Source organism: Thamnophis elegans, chromosome 1, assembly GCF_009769535.1.
Source record: "Thamnophis elegans isolate rThaEle1 chromosome 1, rThaEle1.pri, whole genome shotgun sequence".
NCBI classification, from domain to species: domain Eukaryota; kingdom Metazoa; phylum Chordata; class Lepidosauria; order Squamata; family Colubridae; genus Thamnophis; species Thamnophis elegans.
This window is the reverse complement of record NC_045541.1, coordinates 29,050,945-29,070,287: the sequence shown is the minus strand read 5'-3', so window position 1 is coordinate 29,070,287 and position 19,343 is coordinate 29,050,945. Positions and strand designations below refer to the sequence as shown.

Sequence of the window (19,343 nt, the reverse complement as noted above, 5' to 3'; positions counted from 1 at the left end):
ATGTTTCAAGTGATATTTCAGAACGTTAGGCTAAGTCATAATGCAAGTTGCTTCGGTTTACATGAAAACAGACATTGTGATATGAAGTCCATGGTGTATGGATTTGGAATATTTTTCAGATGCAGCAAGGATTGTGGACTTTTGGGAAACACTTCACCTACTTCTACTTTATCTGATTTGCTTTGCCAAATCAACGAGTTCTGCACTAAAAAAGGTACTACTGATACTTCAGCGAATTTTAGACATGGCAAGGCTTTTTTGTGGTGTTTCTGCCACTATCTGAATCTAAACATGTCTCCAAATGTCCCAACCACTTTTCCCAGCAAATATGCTTTTTTCTTTAGCAGAAAAAAAGGACTTGCTATCATACCCAGCGGGTCTGGTTGTAACATTGATGAGGGTGACTAGATGAGGGATTGAACCAGAGGAAATGGCATGACATTCCTAGAGGATTCTTCGTGCATAGGGATTCATGATGTGAATAGTATAAAAATTATCATAAGGTGCATATTGGGTATGCAATAGAAAAATGGGTTTAAACTATGGATGGCTCATTCTTACTCTAATATGGTTTATTTAGTGAAATTCTGAACCAATTAGGATTTAATGCTATACACCAGGGGTGTCAAACTCAAGGCCCGGGGGCCAGATCCAGCCTGCGTGGTGCTTAGATCTGGGCTAGTGGCCCACCCTGGAAACAACGGACTGCCCTGCCCTCTGATAGTGAAAATGGAGCTCAGGAGAGCTGCATGCTCTATTTCTGCTGGCAGAGGGTTGCAAGAGGCCGTCGCAGCCAAAAATGGAGCTTGGGAGCCTGTTTTCACTGGAGAGAACTCAAGCCACCACAGGCGCCCCCAATATGAGTGAAGTCAAGCTGGCCACGCCCATCCTGGCCACACCCACCCCAGCCCCCTGAGGTCAAACACAACCTTGATGCAGCCCTCAATGAAATCAAGTTTGACACCCCTGTTATACATAGATGGGACATAGACATAGAACCTAGAACAACTGACACTTCGAATGTTCACTAATTGGCATACATTAAAATGAAATTTCATTGCATAAACCAGGTGACTAGCTTCTTTAAAATTTGTTCTTTTTTTAAAAAAACCAACTAATTCTTGAAGTGATCATCTTTGAAACTACACATGGGGGCAGAGACTCATTTGCAATTTTTAGAACAGGAATTACTTGGCAGAAACACCATCTCTCCCATATATCCTGTGACTGGCTGAATAAGAACCTCCACTTCTTGACAAAGGATCTGAAGGAACACAGGACTTCAAGCAAAGTAAGAGGGCAGATTGTGTGTGAATTCATGGATGGCAACTCAAGGAACAGCAGCTACAGATAAGTAACTATTTCTTATGAGCATTGTGACTTAACCCGAGTGAGTAAAAAGTTGCTTACCTGAAGCAGCATTTGGGTACCATATATGACATGACTCAAATAATTTGGCCCTTTCAAATGTCTGGGAATAGACATCTAATCCAGCGACCTCCAACCATTTGGGGCACCAGGGACAGGTTACGTGGAGAAAGGTTTTTCTGTGGACCAGAGGGGGCGTGGGTTTGCATGCTGCCTGCATGCTGCAGATGGGGCTTCACTTGTTTGCGTGGACCAGTTTCTGGCATGCCACAAACCGGTGCTGGTCCATGTACCGGGGGTTGGGGATCCCTCATCTTATCTATAATGAAAGGTTGAGCCCATGCAGTTACCTAGTACAACTACAGTCAGGAAATGCTTGAGAGAAAGTCTATGATGCTCGTGTGGGAACAAAGCAGGTTGAAAGAGGGCTTTAGCTGTTTGATCACCTCACAAACTACGGCTACTGCTGTTCATTTGGAGAATTGCTGTGAAAAAGGCCATATCCTTTAGATGTCCCTTGGAAGGGCAGGAATACATGTTGATCTATGTGAAACAGTGCCATATCTCAAGATGAAAAGGAAAAATACATCTAAATAATGAAATGGTGTTCTCAATGATGCTGGAGATGTTAAGAAAAAAGCAAACAATATAAGGAAGAAGAAAGGATTCCAAATTTTGTCCTTAAAATCCTTTAAGAGATCTTTAGCTTGATGAGCTGGCAGCATAGCTATCAAATCAATTGCCTTCCATGAGTCACTGTTAACTTGTGTGATTGCTGTAAGGCTGCATTCTATTTTACATCTTGGAATAAAGACCTTGCCGAAAATTGCATTCACCATTATTTGTGACATTTACAAGAATATTCTCCTTGACTCGATTAAAAAGTAGGACACATTTGTCACTCCTGTCTTCTGAAATATATTTTAGTTACTGGGAGCCATTATAATTGTTTAGTGTCCAAATATGCCAGCTTCATAATTTTATCCCAAAATACTGTATATAGTTTTATTTTGCTTCTGCCTCGTGGATTGCAGTTTATTTCCTTAGCCAAGAGCATGGATAATAATTAGCAGACTACCACAGAATGACTGGAACAGACATAGTTGGCTAGTGAGGATGGGGCCATACTTGGGAATAGGGCAGTAGAAAACTCAGCATTACGATTTATCTAGAAAATCCAGGGAAAGGTAGGCAAATTAAATAAATTAAATGGATTATTTGCTGGCAAATTAATAATTAAAAACATTAATCGTACATAAAAATTCCAGAAATTATACATGAGATCATAACACTCTAAAAGATCTAGATAAAAACCTCATATAATAGATCAGAGTGAAAATATGCAATAATATCAGGACAAATACTGTAGGACAATAGCTGAATTCAGAAAAACATACTTCTGTATTAATGGAAAAAAATGACAAATGATTTTTCCTGAGAATATTAGAGAATTTATAAAGATCACTTTGATGCTACAAGATTGCAAATACATCATATAAACATATGAAAAAAATTAAACCTTCCAAAGGAAACAAGCCTCAACCTGTTAAGAAAATAAGAATATATTTATTGCTTACCAGAAATGAAGCAGGGAGGGGACCGGTTGGTCCTCCCTTAAAAAGAATAGTAGATCTGGCGTGTTCCTACATTATCTTGCCTTTATGACTTTAAAATTTGGCTTAATCTCTGGATTAAGATGGTTTCTAGGTTATAGCTTGAGAAATTGTAATTATTTCTTCCATGCTACTACAGACATTACAAGTGAAAAGGTTTGTACTAGCAGGGTGAAAATTGTCATAATCGCCTAGTAAACCACGAAATCCAGTTGGATTTACCAGTATATAAGAGCAATAGTCTCTGCATTGCTCTTGTACTATTTCTCTTCAAACTGGTGCTGTTGACCTCACAATTCAGCTCCAAGCTACACATTCTCTATTAATTATATCCTGCTGATGCTTAAGAATCTTTGATATCTACTGATGTAGCTGGGCCCAATTGGGTAAAAAATTGGATCTTATTTTGGTTTGTTTCACTATTTAACACCCTCTTCCCCCTATTCTGAAAAAATATTTTACTTTAATGACATTTCAAAGTTAAAAAGAAGCACAAAGTTAATCGATCCATGATAAAAATGATCAGCTTTATTCTTTTGGCTTGTTAGTAATATGGTTTATAGTTATTTATGCTAAAATATTCTTCTACATGCAATTCATCAATATATATTACTAGTCGATAGCCAAAGTAAAAGAATAGGTTCACTTCTTCCCTCTGTAAGAAACAGACAAAACAAAAGATACCCAGATACATTGATTTTCATTTTGTTCTTAAAGAAAGAGGACATTCGAATCAGCCTCTGGGGACCAAATCAGAGTTATGTTATATTGTATCTAACGCAGCACAGATCAAAATGAATACTGCAACAGATGTAGCAGTAGTGAAATTCAAGACCCAAGTGTTGGTGCAAGTACTATGAGAACCAAACATTCATTAATACCACTGACCCAGAGCTCACTGCTTTCACAGGCAAATCACATACTGTCTCCATACATCTGCAATGACTTCACACACAGATTTGTTCAGCTTTTCTAACTGAAACTGCTAGGAGGCACAGAAACAAACATAGCAATAACAACCTGATTGTTCCCCACCCCCACTGGTGTGTTAAACTGTATTATAAAATACCGGTTCAAATCATTAAAGCAAGCATATCAACTGCAAGCTGATAAATCAAAGTGATTTAAAAAAATAATATAAAATATGCTTTTATAAAAAGTTTTATACATTTATATTTTAAACCAATTAGCATGTTCATAGTACATCTTGTTAGTACAGTAATGTTTCGTGTCATAGAATAATCAATTAATAAAAATTGTACAGTGGTATGCAGCATCAAATATAAATAGAATAATATTTCCACTAGTTTCTTTCAACTTCAGACACATGATTTCCCGTCTGACGGCTACAAAAAAAGATGTATCCGAGGCAACAAAGGCATTCTGCACCAATAGATATAGATTTATATGCCAATAAAATCCAAATCACTTTAACCAGAATAAATTGTGGACTTTTACTAAATTATACGCATTAGCCCCATTTCCAAGCACGTTATTCAATTAATTTAGGATTTCTCTGTTTCCCCTATAAGGTATATAAGGTGAAAAAGCTCTTATCTGAAAGTAAAAAGAGTATAGGAAAAGCTATCAACTGATCTTTTTTAAAAAAGAAAATATTCACTCAACTACAGTAAATGAGCATTCAACAACTGTAGAATTTACCAGAACTGCACAGAGGTTAAAACAGTAATTTCTAAAAATCTTGCTCATTTTTCAAAAGCTTAATGGGAAGAAAGTCTTCCTTTCTCTTGATGAGAAAGTTATGTGGGATACCTTTCCTAAGGCAGCACCTGACATCTGCACTTTTTCTAGACACAACGTAAGCACAGTATTTATAGAGTGGGCATTTAAATCAAATATTTAAATATATTTAAGAAGCTAATGTAGAACCTTTGCAGTTCTAGATGTGTTGAACAATTCTCTTTCAAATAGATATGATGATGATTCAATAATCTTTTGAGAGCTAGGCTACGCTCAAAGATCATATCCAATAATTCTAGAGCTAGTTTGGAAGAAAAAAGAAATGGCATATTTAAATAAGCCAAATGTATAATTATTTTGGCTTATTTCACTTAATTTATTAGATTACTATAGCTGCCCACTCCAGGAGACTCTGGATGGCTTAAACATAAATTAAAAAACAACAACAGTAAAAACAATTATGACTCACATAAACAAACAATCCTGTTTAGCAAACAAATTGTGAAATATACTGATTCAGGTACGAACATTTACAATAAAAGGAGAAGAAAAGTCACCATGTTATTTGATTCGGTTTATCTAACATATATAAACTGTATAGAAACTTTATCTTGTATTATACAGCATGAATAAGTTAAAAAAAAATTAACAATTATGCAACCCTGAAATTTGGACAAGTTATGACTCCTTGTTAGTTGCTTACTTTTCCATCATGCATGAGTTAGGTAGTAGAGCATGCCTTCATGCAAATCTGTTATCTATACATGTGTGAAAATACCAGTACACTAACTGGCCAAATAAATTCAAGGGATACCTGATGTGCTAGAGACTTGGTATAGCTCATAAAACACCATTTTAAGATGCTAGACCCTACTGTAGTTGTCATATTATTTTAGAATGTTGAATTAATTAATTAATTAATTAATTAATTAATCAAATCAGTGAATCCATGAACAAATGGTAAGAGCTACTCTTACCATCAAATTCAGTATGCTATAGTACTGTATTTTAGAATATGTAAATCTGTTAAGAGTATTTATTTTTGATTATTTTTAATAGTTCTCTTTTCCCCTGTAGAAGTAGTTACAGGAGAATACACATGAGAATGTAAAATCCTTTCGGCTTTTGCATTCTTATGTACCGTATCTCACAGGATTCAAGAATTTTTCTCCTAAGAAAGTATCACCTCAGAAAAACATTCCTCTTCTACAATAGAAACACTTGTATGTGTATATACAAACTGAAAACTAAAACCTGTGGAAGTTGAGGGCGAAGAATTGCCCAAACGTGAGAAACTATAAAAATAAAAAATAGTCAGAATTGATGGGAGTCCATGTAGCAGCTAATTCAGGTTCTTTTGGGAAAGGAAATCCACAAATTTCCATTGAGTAACTTGAGTTATGCCAGACACCAGCCTATATTCTTAAAGCACCTACCTGTCTCTTTAAAGGTGAGTGGAGTTTAGTCAAATTCAAACAGCCAGTGGCCTGAGCAGTGATAAACCGCAAATAAAGGCTGGAATCGGCAACAGCTAATAATGAAGATTGGTAGTTCGCTACCTATGGCAGGAAGCAACACACATATGCTATTGTGCCCAACCGCCCCTCTCAGCCTGCACAAAAGAAAGCTGAATAGCCAAAGAAACATTATCTATCTTCATGGATAATGCCAAATATGTTCTCCCCAGAGATCTGAAATTCTGCTACCTGAAAGAATCACAAGCTGTGGAAACACCCTATTCTTTTCAGGGGAAGTATGTGCCTCCACTCCAGGTGGCCAACCATTCATCGTCCTTACGCTTCACTATCCAGTTGGGCTTCTATCTTGCCTACTTTTGGCTCCTTCCAATCACATGAGTTCAAGGTCTGAACTTCTAGTTGCTTACAATTCTCTTAAGCTTTTCACTGACTTTCAACTGGAAGTCAAGTCTCTTATTTTGATTCCCATCATTTCTTTTCTGGTAGGCTCAGTTTTTAGTAAACTTAGCTGGACAATGTTTTTCCCCAAGGTGAGACTTGCAGGTCTGAAGGATCTTGCAGATAAACTTTGGACAAGCCTACAAATGTCTGACAAGAGTTTTAAGCCTACAATGGTCAAGTTTCCCCAATGATCATATCACTATTATAAGTAATAAAGTTAAATATATATGTATGTATATCTATATATAAATCTGTGAAAAATCAATTCTGTTGCTGGACATAATCACGATTTGTAAACAGAAATACAACTGCACTAACAATTTTGTCAAACATGACATAAATGGCAATTGGATACAATTACTGCAGCAAGGGAATAATTTTTGGTTGTTGTCGTGAACTCACGCACACACGCACACGCATACACACACACAAGTGCTAATGCAGTCTTACAGCCTATAGTAATTTTGTGAGTCCTCTTCATCTGTGCAAGCTGGTAAAAAGGATTGTTCTTGTCCTCATAAGTCTGTTACCATACTATGCAGTCAACGATAAAATTACAAGTACCTTGGATGCATGAATATATTATGCTGATATCATATAGTAGAAATGGTCAGTTTGGCATAAGCTTTCAGTGTGTTGGTATCAATATTACCTTTCTGATGTTGTAAACAATTTGGTATAGATACAATGATAGGCCTCCTTCAGGGTTACTTTCTATAATCCTTGTCATCTTTACCTTTTTCTTCTTTTTCTGACTTTTCTTGTTCATATTTGTCTGGTTTTGTTACACTATCATAGGAAGGAGGTGAAGTTGCGGAGGAGCTTCTTTCTGTCTTTTCCAGAGTTAAGCTCAAACTTAATTTATCAAACTCCATTTCTGCTTTGCAAGGAAAAATATTCCTGTTTAAGTATTGCATGTCAGTATTGCACACTGGTTTCCTCAGACGATAATGCCTAAAGGCTCTCTGAATAACCCTCGCCGATTGCTCCTCAAGTTTCCGTTTCAGGGTGGTTGTTATTGGTTCATAGGAGACTTTTGAGGGGTTAGCAGCCATAAACCGGTCTTCCATTTGCACTCGGAGGGAGTCCATTTCATCGCTTTCACCCAAAACACGCTTTGTAAAGGCGAATAAGATATCCAGGCAGTGAATCCTGTCACCACTCACAATGGGCAGGTCCATTGCAATTAGCTGAACTTTGTTTGGCTTTGGTATTAGCAGAGGGGGCTCTAGCGAGGCAGCAAAATCAAAGAGCTTGCTGAGCTCTATAAACTGTGTTGCACCTGGATCAAACTTTTCCCAGACCTCGTAGAACATCTCAAAGTCATCTTCCCCTAGTGGTTCAGCACTTTCTTCGGTAGCCACACTGAAGTTCTCCAAAATGACAGCAATGTACATGTTGACTACAACTAAAAATGAGATGATAATGTAGCTGACAAAGAAGAAAATCCCAACCGAAGGATTGCCACAGTCTCCTAAGACTGAGCTTCCCGGATGAACTTTTTTAGGGTCACAGTCTGGCTCCTTGTTAAGACTGGGATACAGCAGATAATTCCAACCACCGGAAGTGGTAATTTGGAAAAGGCAGATCATACTGTTTGCAAAAGTTTCAAAATTGAACATGTCATCAATCCCAGCTTCCCTTTTAACATAGGCAAATTGGGACATTCCAAATATGGCGTAGATGAACATGACCAGGAAAAGGAGGAGACCAATGTTGAACAAGGCAGGGAGAGACATCATCAAGGCAAAAAGCAGAGTGCGGATCCCCTTTGCCCCCTTGATTAGACGCAGGATTCGACCTATCCGGGCAAGTCGGACCACTCGAAACAAAGTGGGGGATACAAAGAATTTCTCAATGATCTTTGACAGGCACATACCTAAACAAAAAAACAACAACTATAGAAGTTAAAATTGTATAGTTATATTTTCATACGTTTATTGTCTATTATTGCAACTTTAAATCAGGAGTAAATATTATTGTAATTTTAAATCAGAATGAAATAACATCCTTGTGGTTTCTTTTATCCGGAATTGGCTCTATCCCCCTTTTCTAAGTGATATGACTGAGAAAACAGGAATAGAACACGAAGTCAATGTATCCTGTGCACAAGAATCCATCTTTTTTTTAAAAGTAAAGATGGGCGAGCTATCAAAAAGTAAAAAAAAAAAAAAATGCATAACACAATTTAATCTGATTTTACTTCAAAAGTTTCTTACCTACAATGGAGAATATGACAACCACAAAATCAAATATATTCCAGCCAATAGTGAAATAATAGTAACGGAGAGCAATCAATTTCAGGAGACACTCCGCAGTAAAAAGGACAATGAAAATCAAATTAATCCAATATAAAATATCTTCTACAGAAGTATCCTGGTCAGCTGTTTCCACCATCATGGTAATCATGTTAAGGCATATAAGAATCATGATGCCGATGTCAAAGGCTTGTTTGGTTACAAAATCAAAAACAAAGCCTTGTATTTTATTCTAAAAAAGGAGAAAAAAAAAACAATTTGTTGTTATTTCCCTGAAGGATCGGAAATGGTTTTACTGAGTTATTTTTTCAGTTATTGATAAAAGGATACATTTTTAATTTCAATAAAACAAACTATTTTACTTCTATTTGTTTTTACGCAGTTAAATAAATAACAAGCATTCTTACTGATGGCCTGGGTATAGGTTTCTGTGGTTTTTTTGATCCCAATTTTTTCATGGCATTATAATATTTTTTCTGTTCTTCTGTCATAAAAATATCTTGACCTCCTAAGTAAAGAAGTAAAACAAAACGGCTATAACCATTTATCTCACGAGGACAAAGTTGTACATGGTAGTTTAAAAAAGAGGTTTTGAAGAAATAAGTTGTTTTCTCAATAAATCGAGTGGTCACAGATAATTTCTTCCCATAAAATTCTACTAACCAGCTAAAACAAAAATATGAAAGATTCTCAAAGTAAAGGAATGTGGAACAGTAGAATTTTTCAAGAATTTCTATTGCAACGAATGGTTATTATGTTTTCATAAAATGTTCTGAAGATGTGAAATGTATTTTAATATTATATTAGTCAGGATATGTAGAATAATAAGGGATAGCAATGAGTTCCAAAAAATGTTTCCAAACTGACGTAATGAAATTGAAATGGCACAGATAATTCAATGTACAGGTAGTCCCCAACTTACAACCATAATTGAGCCCAATACTTCTGTTGCTAAGTGAGATATTTGTTAAGTGGGTTTTGCCCCATTTTATGACATTTATTGCCACGGTTGTTAAGCAAATCATTGCAGTGGTTAAGTTAGTAACATGGTTATTAAGTGAATCTGGTTTTCCCATTGACCTAGCTTGTCAGAAGGTTGCAAAAGGTGAGAACTAATAATTCAGTAAAATGACATTTGAGCTATTTAATTATAACAATTAGTATATTGAAGTGAAAACTCAATTGTTTAATTTTATTTATTTATGAAATTTATTTGCCACCCATCTTGTATCCAATGGCTGTAGGAAGCTTGCAACATTTAAAAAACCATTAAAACCATCCATTATAAAAAGACAGTCAATAAAAACAGGCATTAATGAATACTTATCTTCTTTTTCTGCTGGTTGAAATTATCAATGATGACGCCAATGAACAGATTCAAAGTGAAGAATGAACCAAATATAATGAAGCCAACAAAGTAAAGATACATATACAGGTTATGCTCATATTGGGGTTGCTCTTCTATCTATAAAATAAGGAGGCATGGAAAAATATTATCCAATGAGTTTTCGGGACTGATGAAGAATTTGTATGCTAAATGTTTGCTGACTATCACCATAAAGGAACAATGAAATAATGTACAAAATGTATCATTTTTTTCCTTCCTAGCATTTTCTCAAACATGCAGGGTCCACTTTTTTTGGATAAACTGAGTCTTGATCCACTGGAATTGACTGACCATTCACAGTCATGGGCTAAGGTAGAATGACTGACCCGAAGTCACCCAACCAGCTTTCATGTCTAAGGCAGGACTAGAACTTCTGGTTTCTGGACTTCTAGGCTGGTGCCTTACTTGCCAGACCAAACTGTCTCTCTATACAAAATATATGGTTAAAACTGGAAATCCATTTTCTTCATTAATTTCCCAGGAAGTCACTGGTGCAATAATGGAAGAATCTGGTATTAGCTTCCTTAATGTTATTCTCTCCAACATAAATACTGGAGGGAAGAAGACTGAGAATTAATTTTAGATGAATTGGAAGATGGTCAAACTAAGTCCCAAACAGTTCTGAAGAAAATAAAATGGCTGCTCTGTTGGTGAGGAAAATTTCAGCACATGTACCATATGCTTTTTTTTTAGTGTTGTTACAACTGCCAAGAGAAATGAGGGAGATGAGCAACAATTACTCAATGCTCTCCTGGCAAGGAGTAATGGAAGATGATCTTGTCTCTGTATTCTTGGCTATTCGTGGGGCTCTCCCCAACATGGAGAAGAAAAAAAATGGAGAAAAGTAATATTCTTCTATCCAGGTTTAGATATCTCACAAATAATCACTCTGAAGGTCCTATTATTCTTATCAAAAGAGAAAAGCAAAGAAAAAAGTAAAGTTGAGGCAAAATTAAAAGTCAAATTTCTGTCGTTTGATCCTAATGAATAAGCCTTCTAAACTCCAGATGATCTTCATATATCTAGAGACCAAAACTGTGATGGACAAGAAAGATATCCTCTGAATGAATCTAACTGAAAGCAGTAACGTTCATTCCGTAATGTTCCTTTATATGATCTGAAGGCAAAGCAAAATCTACTTATTATGAACACATGTAGATTTGTCATCCTATACTTACTCCTGTTGAATCAACAGCAGCATACATTATTTCCATCCATCCTTTAAAAGTAGCCTATAAAAAAAAGTGTCAGTGTTGATATATGGCAGATGCTGTTCCATTAATAGAACTACGGAACCTAGACTTCAAAATGAAAACCTCTATTTGGAATGAAATGAAAAGCTTCTGAATAATGAACTGTGCTAGTCTACAAATGACCCTGAACTAATTTTAATGGCCAAGTAAATGTTCTGCAGTTTTATAATTTAGCATATGATACCTACAATAAGATGGCCAGCAATAGTGATGCACTATTGTGAACACTATAGTGCATCACAATAGTGAACACTAATGCAAATGCCAATGCACTTAGCATTGCCTGGATGGACTTTACATATAGTTCTTCACTATCCTTATTTTTAACAACCGATACTCATTTTCACAAGTTTCCTTCTTGAAGAAGAATGACACTGAAGCAAAGCATAAATATGTTAGAACTGAAGAACTGAAACAGTGAGTCGTGGCTATTTTACACAAGTCACTGAATGCACTGATCTGGATCAGTCCAATGGCTTTCATTTGACAAAAATGCTGATGATACAGCAAGAACTCTACCAAAGAAAATGTTGATATGTTGCTCTGTTGATACGTTGTTCCTACATGCTAAATATTGCTTGCTTGAAAATAGGGATGTGGATTGATAAGGTTTGGCTAATGGCTTCACTTGTTTCCATTTTTCCAATGAAACCATAGACTACATAGTATAGATGGGAAGTTATTATTCATATTGATATGGTAGTTACTTACAACTTGAAGAAGAGAGAGATACCCAGCACCAACATTGTCAAAGTTGACTTTAACATTTCTCCATCTGGCATAGTCTAAAGTCTCACAGACATTTTTCAATGGGACGATCAAATGTGAAATCCTTACTCCATCTGTTTTATTTACACATTCAAAGAATGTACCAGCGAACAGATTTACACCCATGATGCTGAAAATTAGCCAGAATATAAGACAAACAAGAAGCACATTCATAATTGAGGGTATGGCTCCTACCAAGGCATTCACCACCACCTGGAGAACAAAACAAAAATTATGCAAAAGGTTGTAGGTCTACATCCAACAGTCTTATGGCACCTGAAAGATTAAATTGCCTGATGTCTAAATATATAATCATAGACAATTCACCAGGGAACATTCACATAACAAAACATGCTGATGTGGCCCACCTAAAAGCAGCAGCTAGTAAGAATTGTTCTTCTCTTTCAGTAGCACAAAAGGAAATATCAGGAATAAAGAACAGAAGAATCTTAACTATTATGTTTCCACAACTAGTTTATAGGGTAGATTTTTTAAAAAAAAGAAGAACTCTAGATTGACAATTTATAATGATTCTATTTGACATCTTTGGACTGATTTGTCAAGAAAGTATGCAAGTTTTGCAGTGCAAGAGGCAAGTTTTGCATCAGAGCCAAATGCATTGGGAGGAGCGACGGTGGAATAATGAAATAATCATCCTGACATTCTGATTCATATAGAAGGGAATGGTGGGATTTGCATTGTGAGACAGGATTTTCAATTTTTTTGTTACTATGGCTTATACCAGGTACCTATGATTTTAGCTTAAAAACAGCAACATCATCTTCTGAATAAGATAATGAAGATGTGGTGAAGGGAAGGTATAGTAATACCGTACCTATGAAGACAAGCTGGAAAGGAAAATGAACATGAGTGTCAGAGGGATGGGATGCAAATGAAACAGATTTAAATCTAATTTATTTTAAGGTATTTTTTTCCCAACCTATCTTGAGGATTAAGATCTACATCTTATTTTGAATTTGAAGAAGTCTATGAAGTACTCGTTTTTATGCACTTTTTTGCCTTTTAAATTACAGCTTGTTTGGCAATAAACAAAGCGACACAATCTGTTCTGGGATTAATTTATGTTGCCTTATGCTGCAATTCTGCATAATGTGTCTCACAAACGGTTCTAAGGATAGCATTAAAAGAACAATGCACTTGGCTGTAAAAACTATTCACCAGAATGACTGTGACTATGTTAATCTTCTCTGCAAATCTTTATCCTTGTTACAGGGAATGGTTCTAATAGTGGAAAAGCCAAACAGCAGATAACTTCACCCAACAAATTACTCTACCGAAATCCCCAACGAATCGGCATCTATGGAACAGCTGTTACCAATAACTTTGGTCTTACTTACCCTCATTCCTTCAAAGCGGGATAAGGCCCTTAAAGGTCTCAAAGCTCTCAGGGTGCGAAGCGATTTAATAGGACCAAGTTCAGAATAGTCCAAGGCATTGGCAATTAAACTGACTAAGGAAACCTGTTCAAAAAGATGAAAATCATGTCACTGAAGAATTGTTGGGGGAAAAAAGGTATCCTGTTTAAAAACGTAATTAACAAAAAAGACTTAAATGATCAGACAGATTACCAGATTAAAGTGTCTGAATTGAATGGTTTAGATATTTAACCTATATTTTTAGAGTCTCTTTTCACCCTGGTGGAATTCAAGGCAGCATACCAATAGAAAGGTATTACTTTAAAGCAAAGTTATTGTATTAACTGTTCTAGACTAGCCTGTTTTTATTCATTAATGTGCGCCTTCGGCATATAGCCTTATTGTCTATATGACCACGGACAATGTCTTTGGACAATGCTGGCTCCCTTGGCTAAGACATGGAGATGAGCACCGTGCTCTAGAGCAGTGTTTTTCAACCTTTTTTGTGCAAAGGCACACTTTTTTCATGAAAAAAATCACGAGGCACACCACCATTAGAAAATGTTAAAAAAATTTAACTCTGTGCCTATATTGACTATATATAAAGTAATTTTCCCACGGCACACCTTACACTATGTCACGGCACACTAGTGTGCCGCGGCACAGTGGTTGAAAAACACTGCTCTAGAGTCAGATACGACTGGACACGTCTCTAAAGCAGGGGTGTCAAACTCAATTTCATTGAGGGCCGCATCAGGGTTGTGTTTGACCTTTGGGGAGCAGAGTGGGTATGGCCAGAGTGGGCATCACTTGTGTCGGGGCCACCTGTGGCCTTTCAAGCGCTCTACCAGAGAAAACGGGCTCCTGAGTTCCGTTTTTGGCTGCAACGGCCTCCTGCAACCCTCTGCCAGTGAAAACCGAGCTCGGCAGGACCCAAGTACAGTTCTCCCAATCTCTGTTTTTGCTGGCAGAAGCACCACAAGCTGGTCCACTGTTTCCTAGGCGGCCCTGCAGGCCAGATCTAAGTACCCCACGAGCCAGATTTGGCCCCCGGGCCTTGAGTTTGACGCCCCTGCAATAAAGAGTTTGCTTTATTTCCAGTTGCCAGGCAGTATGAAAAGTTTATATACAAAACCAAAAAAGTCAATATAATAATAAAATTAACAATGACACCCAAACTTAAGTTTATTCATTTTCTCGGTCCTGGCAGGGATTTGTTCAGGCAATCACCAGAAGCCAACACTGACTCAAAGCATCCCCCACCCCCCCAAGACAGAAAATATTAGGAAAGGCTATGTGAGAATACAACACTCGTGCCAAACCTGACAATCTCACAAGTTTTTAAGAATTTCTCTTTTAAAATAAAACATTATTTAAAAATTTAGATTATGGAGACTAATGGATGCCCCTGTGATTGTTCTGGTGTCACATACAACTACCTGCAGCATTGTTAGGTTCAGGCATTAAGGTAAGTAAATGGAATCAGAACTTACATCTACAATCACGAAATCCAGCCAGCACCAAGCGTTGGTGAAATAGGCTTGAAAGCCATAAGCCACCCACTTCAGAAGCATTTCTAAAATGAAGATGTAGGTGAAGACCTTGTCTGCGTATTCTAGGACGGTCTTGATAGTCTTGCGCTGCTCAATGTATATGTCTTCGAAAGCCTATGAATTAAAATACTACTACAAGTAAAGTCGTAAAGGTAAAAGATTAAAGACAGAAAAGGGGAAAAATGAGAAGGGAGGGAGGGAGGAAGAAAAATAGAAAAGAAAATACCCTCCCACCCATATTGTACTCCATATTTCAAAGATTTGTTTTGCATTGATTGCTATCCCAATTATATTTTGGATAGTTGTATTTTGTTATTCAGGATTCTTTTGCTGCTTTGTTAAACAACACAATGTTTAGTATTACTTCATAGGCCCTACTTATGAACCACCACACTTATTTGGTGGGTTCTATACCAAAGCACCTGCAGGCAGGAGAAGAAGCAATGGATGGAAACTAATCAAGGACAGAAGCAACCTAGAACTAAGAAGAAATTTCCTGACTATTTAGAACAATAAATCAGTGGAACAGCTTGCTTCCAGAAGTTGTGAATGCTCCAACACCGGAGGTTATTAAAAAGATGTTGGATAACCATTTGTCTGAAGTGGTGCAGTAGAGTTTCCTGCCTAAGCAGAAGGTTGGACTAGAAGACTTCCAAGGTCCCTTCCAACTCTGTTATTCTATTCTGTCAAACATACTACTACTACTACTACTACTACTACTACTACTACTACTACTACAACTACTACTACTAGCCCTGTTATAAAATACTTCCTGTATTTCAAAGTCATCAGGACAAATCCATTTGCCCCTGTTGCTTTGGGGTCTTCCCACCTTTGTTCCCATTTACTTTCTCTATCTGTCTATCCAGCCTGGTCTTTTTCCTTCTATCTCCTCTAATGTTATAACTCGTCCTCTCATTCTCCCCTACCTATCATTAACAATAAGTGGCAAACAGGTTCCTTTCTATTTTTTTTTTTAAAGTGTGGAACAGCAGGTAGGGCAATGCTGGCTAAGTTGTAGCTCTTAGGGATAGGTTTTAAGACATCTGGTAATAATTCTGCTAGCTTCATTCAGAGCAACTTCTACTTTCCCAGCACGTGCTGATTTATACAAGAGTAGCAAAGAGCTAGAGCTGTTGTCTTAAGGACTTTTAGTTTGGCACCCCAGGTAAAGCTCATTCATGAGCGCTACCTGGATCAGCCCATTATATGCACTTAATTGACCACCTTGTATGAAATGCTTTTATACATATGCTACAGACATCTAAAGAGATGGAGACAGTAGGTAAAGAACCAACGTTTTCTGAAGCTCTTCATCGCCATCTGGTGGTTGTGTAGATTTTGAGCCCATATATAGCATTCTTATCTCATACATATGAAACACTGCAAAAGCCTCATAAATGTCAAACTAATCATAACTGACATGTTATGTTCAAAGTACCACAGTACAGGACTTTAACAACCATTTCATAGTCTCAGAATTGAACAGTTTTAAGAGCCAGTTCCCTTGAATTTATCAGTGTTTCAAATATTTATTAGTATTTTAATGAACTTCCAGATAAAATCTGTTTGAATTGAGGCTGGTTCTATCTATCATATCCTTTATAATCTATTCAACAACATCATGACAGAGAACTAGGAGCTTAGAGATTTAGTGAGACATTTTGAAAGCTTATGAAGATGCTACAGAAAAGATAGAAAATTGTGGTGAAAACCTCAGCCAACTATTATTAACAAATAATTATTCGGATTACTAAATGAAGCAAAGCAAAAATAAATGAGAAATAATAAAGCTACAAGAGAAGAACTATAGAAACGTATAGCTACCACATGATTTCATATGTCTCCTTATCATATAAATTGGATGCTGAAGTGACCACTGATAATACCAGACACGTTTTCCCCATAACCAGGGTTTCACCATAAACATTTTCCTCCTTAGTTACTCAATTTCATTTGTATAAATATCAGGGCTGCCCCTCCAATTAGTCTACTTACTTAATTTCGCAAGCAATAGAACTTGCATGGCATGTAATGTGGAATCTTGTTTTGTTTGTTTATTAGATTTATATTTATATGTTGTAGCACAAGCAACAGTTATCCTAGATAACTTGATTATCCTAAACTGTTTTGTTTCCAGTTGGATATGGAATAGATTCAACTTACCAAAGCACCACTGCTGAGAAGAATCATGAAGACAATGAAGGTTTCAAACCAATTGTGTTCCACTATCTTAAAGCAAGTTTTGCGAAGGTTCCACCAACATTTGCCTTTCCCAGACTCTATATCGATCTGACAACATTTGAATTTCTGTACACAGCCTAGAAAGCAGAATATCTGCATTAAACAAACTTAACAGCCCTAAAAAAAGCACCGTTATCTATGATAACACAAACTTTTTATAGAAACCCCTGCATTTTGTTTCCATAACTGGGTTTTGCACATGGAAAGTGTGAGTTTTTATTAACTGACAAAATGCAAATTCAAGAAAGGTCTTAGCAAACGGAAGGGAAGAAGATATTTTAGATTCCATTTCCACTGCAGGTTCCTGGGCCACCTTCCACACTGTCATTAACCCAGAAGTGTCCTGAGTATGTATGTCAAATGTTGAAACAGAGTCCTATTGTGATGATACAAGCTCTGCCCTTTATGTATGTCCCTTCTATAGCTGCATATACCCAAAAGGGCAAAATTAGTTTCACAACAGTAGAGTGCTAGTTTCTTCATTTTGACAAAAGTAACATGTCTGCAGATGTTTTGTCTGAATCCCAATGGTTTGGAATACATTTTCATTAGGTATAAGAAGGAGTCAAAGATACCAATGGGATTTGTTTTGTTAATACACTATTTCTGCTCATTAATTTCTGGAGTCTTTTCTTACATATTATGCACATTCCAAAGTCGTAGATACAGCTTGTCAACACTCAATATATGAATAAAAAGATGGAAGAAACAATATAATGCCCTTGATAACTTGGCTCATCTTTGAGGGAAGGATACAATAAAAAGAAATTTTCTGCTGTTCATCTTTAAATCAGCGTTAGACTCATTTATCTCAGATTCACATATCCTGTTAAATTTTATAAATCACTAGTACTAAATTTGGCATGCATGATAGATAATCAATTAATATATCACCAATATACATGGCATTGAATTTGGAGAGCTAGAAAAGTATGTGTGTGTGAGAGAGAGAGAGAGAGGGAGGGAGAGAGAGAGAGAGGGAGAGAGAGAGAGAGGGAGAGAGAGAGAGAGAGGGAGAGAGACAGACAGACAGACAGAGAGACAGAGAGAGACAGAGAGAGAGAAATCTACTTGTTAGCTTTGTAGCCTGGAATATGTTTTACTTTTCCATTTGCAGGCATACTGCATTATTCCAATACTCTAACTGCATTATAGATTGCAAATTCTGAAGGATAAATGGCATGTATTTTCAGAAATAATTGTGTGAAGACCGAGGCTGGCAAAACGCCAGAAGACCAATACCAGACAGTAACAACTAAATCATGGTACAGATGCCTTCCATGTCCACAATTAAGAAATGAGCAACAAGAAGTTCATTACTATGTGAGAAAGAAAAAAGATATATGCAGTAAAATATAAGATGTAAGCTTTGCAGTTATAAATAAAACACTTGACTCTGCAGCAGCTATATTTATTATTACAGCTTCTTAAAACTGCATTAAGCAATTTAAGCTCCACCCTTGGCAATTTTGCTTTTACAGTTGCAAGAAAAAGTATGTGAACCCCTTGGGATTACGTGGAGCTTTGCATGAATTGGTCATAAAATGTGCTCTGAACTTCATCCAAGTCACAACAAAAGAAAAACAGTCTGCTGAAAATAATACTACACAAACATTAGATATTGCCATGGTTTAATTGAACATAATATGTAAACATTCACAGTGCAGGGAGGAAAAAGTATGTGAGCCCCTAGCCTAATGACTTCTCCAAGAGCTAATTGGAGCCAGGGGTGAGCCAACCTTGACTCCAATCAGTGTAATGATATTGGATGTGTTGCTGACAGCTGTCCTGCCCTTTAAAAACGCACACCTGTTTTGGGTTTACTGGTTTCAAGAAGTACTGTCTGATGTGAACCATGCATCGCAAAAAAGAACTCTCAGAAGACCTATGATCAAGAATTGTT

General features: G+C 36.7%; 1 protein-coding gene across 2 annotated transcripts in view; it reads right to left on the bottom strand.

The window, feature by feature from the left end:
* Positions 1-7,308: 7,308 nt before the first annotated feature.
* The window catches only part of LOC116518540 (sodium channel protein type 2 subunit alpha-like), a 61,462-nt gene continuing 49,427 nt past the window's right edge, over positions 7,309-19,343 (bottom strand). For both annotated transcript variants that reach the window (XM_032232023.1, XM_032232013.1), the window contains exons 18-26: positions 17,363-17,517; positions 15,137-15,310; positions 13,626-13,748; positions 12,211-12,480; positions 11,425-11,478; positions 10,183-10,324; positions 9,267-9,367; positions 8,821-9,091; positions 7,309-8,480 (exon numbers count right to left, since the gene is read on the bottom strand). In XM_032232023.1, coding sequence (XP_032087914.1) covers positions 7,309-8,480; positions 8,821-9,091; positions 9,267-9,367; positions 10,183-10,324; positions 11,425-11,478; positions 12,211-12,480; positions 13,626-13,748; positions 15,137-15,310; positions 17,363-17,517 — 2,462 coding nt within the window. The remainder of the gene's footprint in view (positions 8,481-8,820; positions 9,092-9,266; positions 9,368-10,182; positions 10,325-11,424; positions 11,479-12,210; positions 12,481-13,625; positions 13,749-15,136; positions 15,311-17,362; positions 17,518-19,343) is intronic.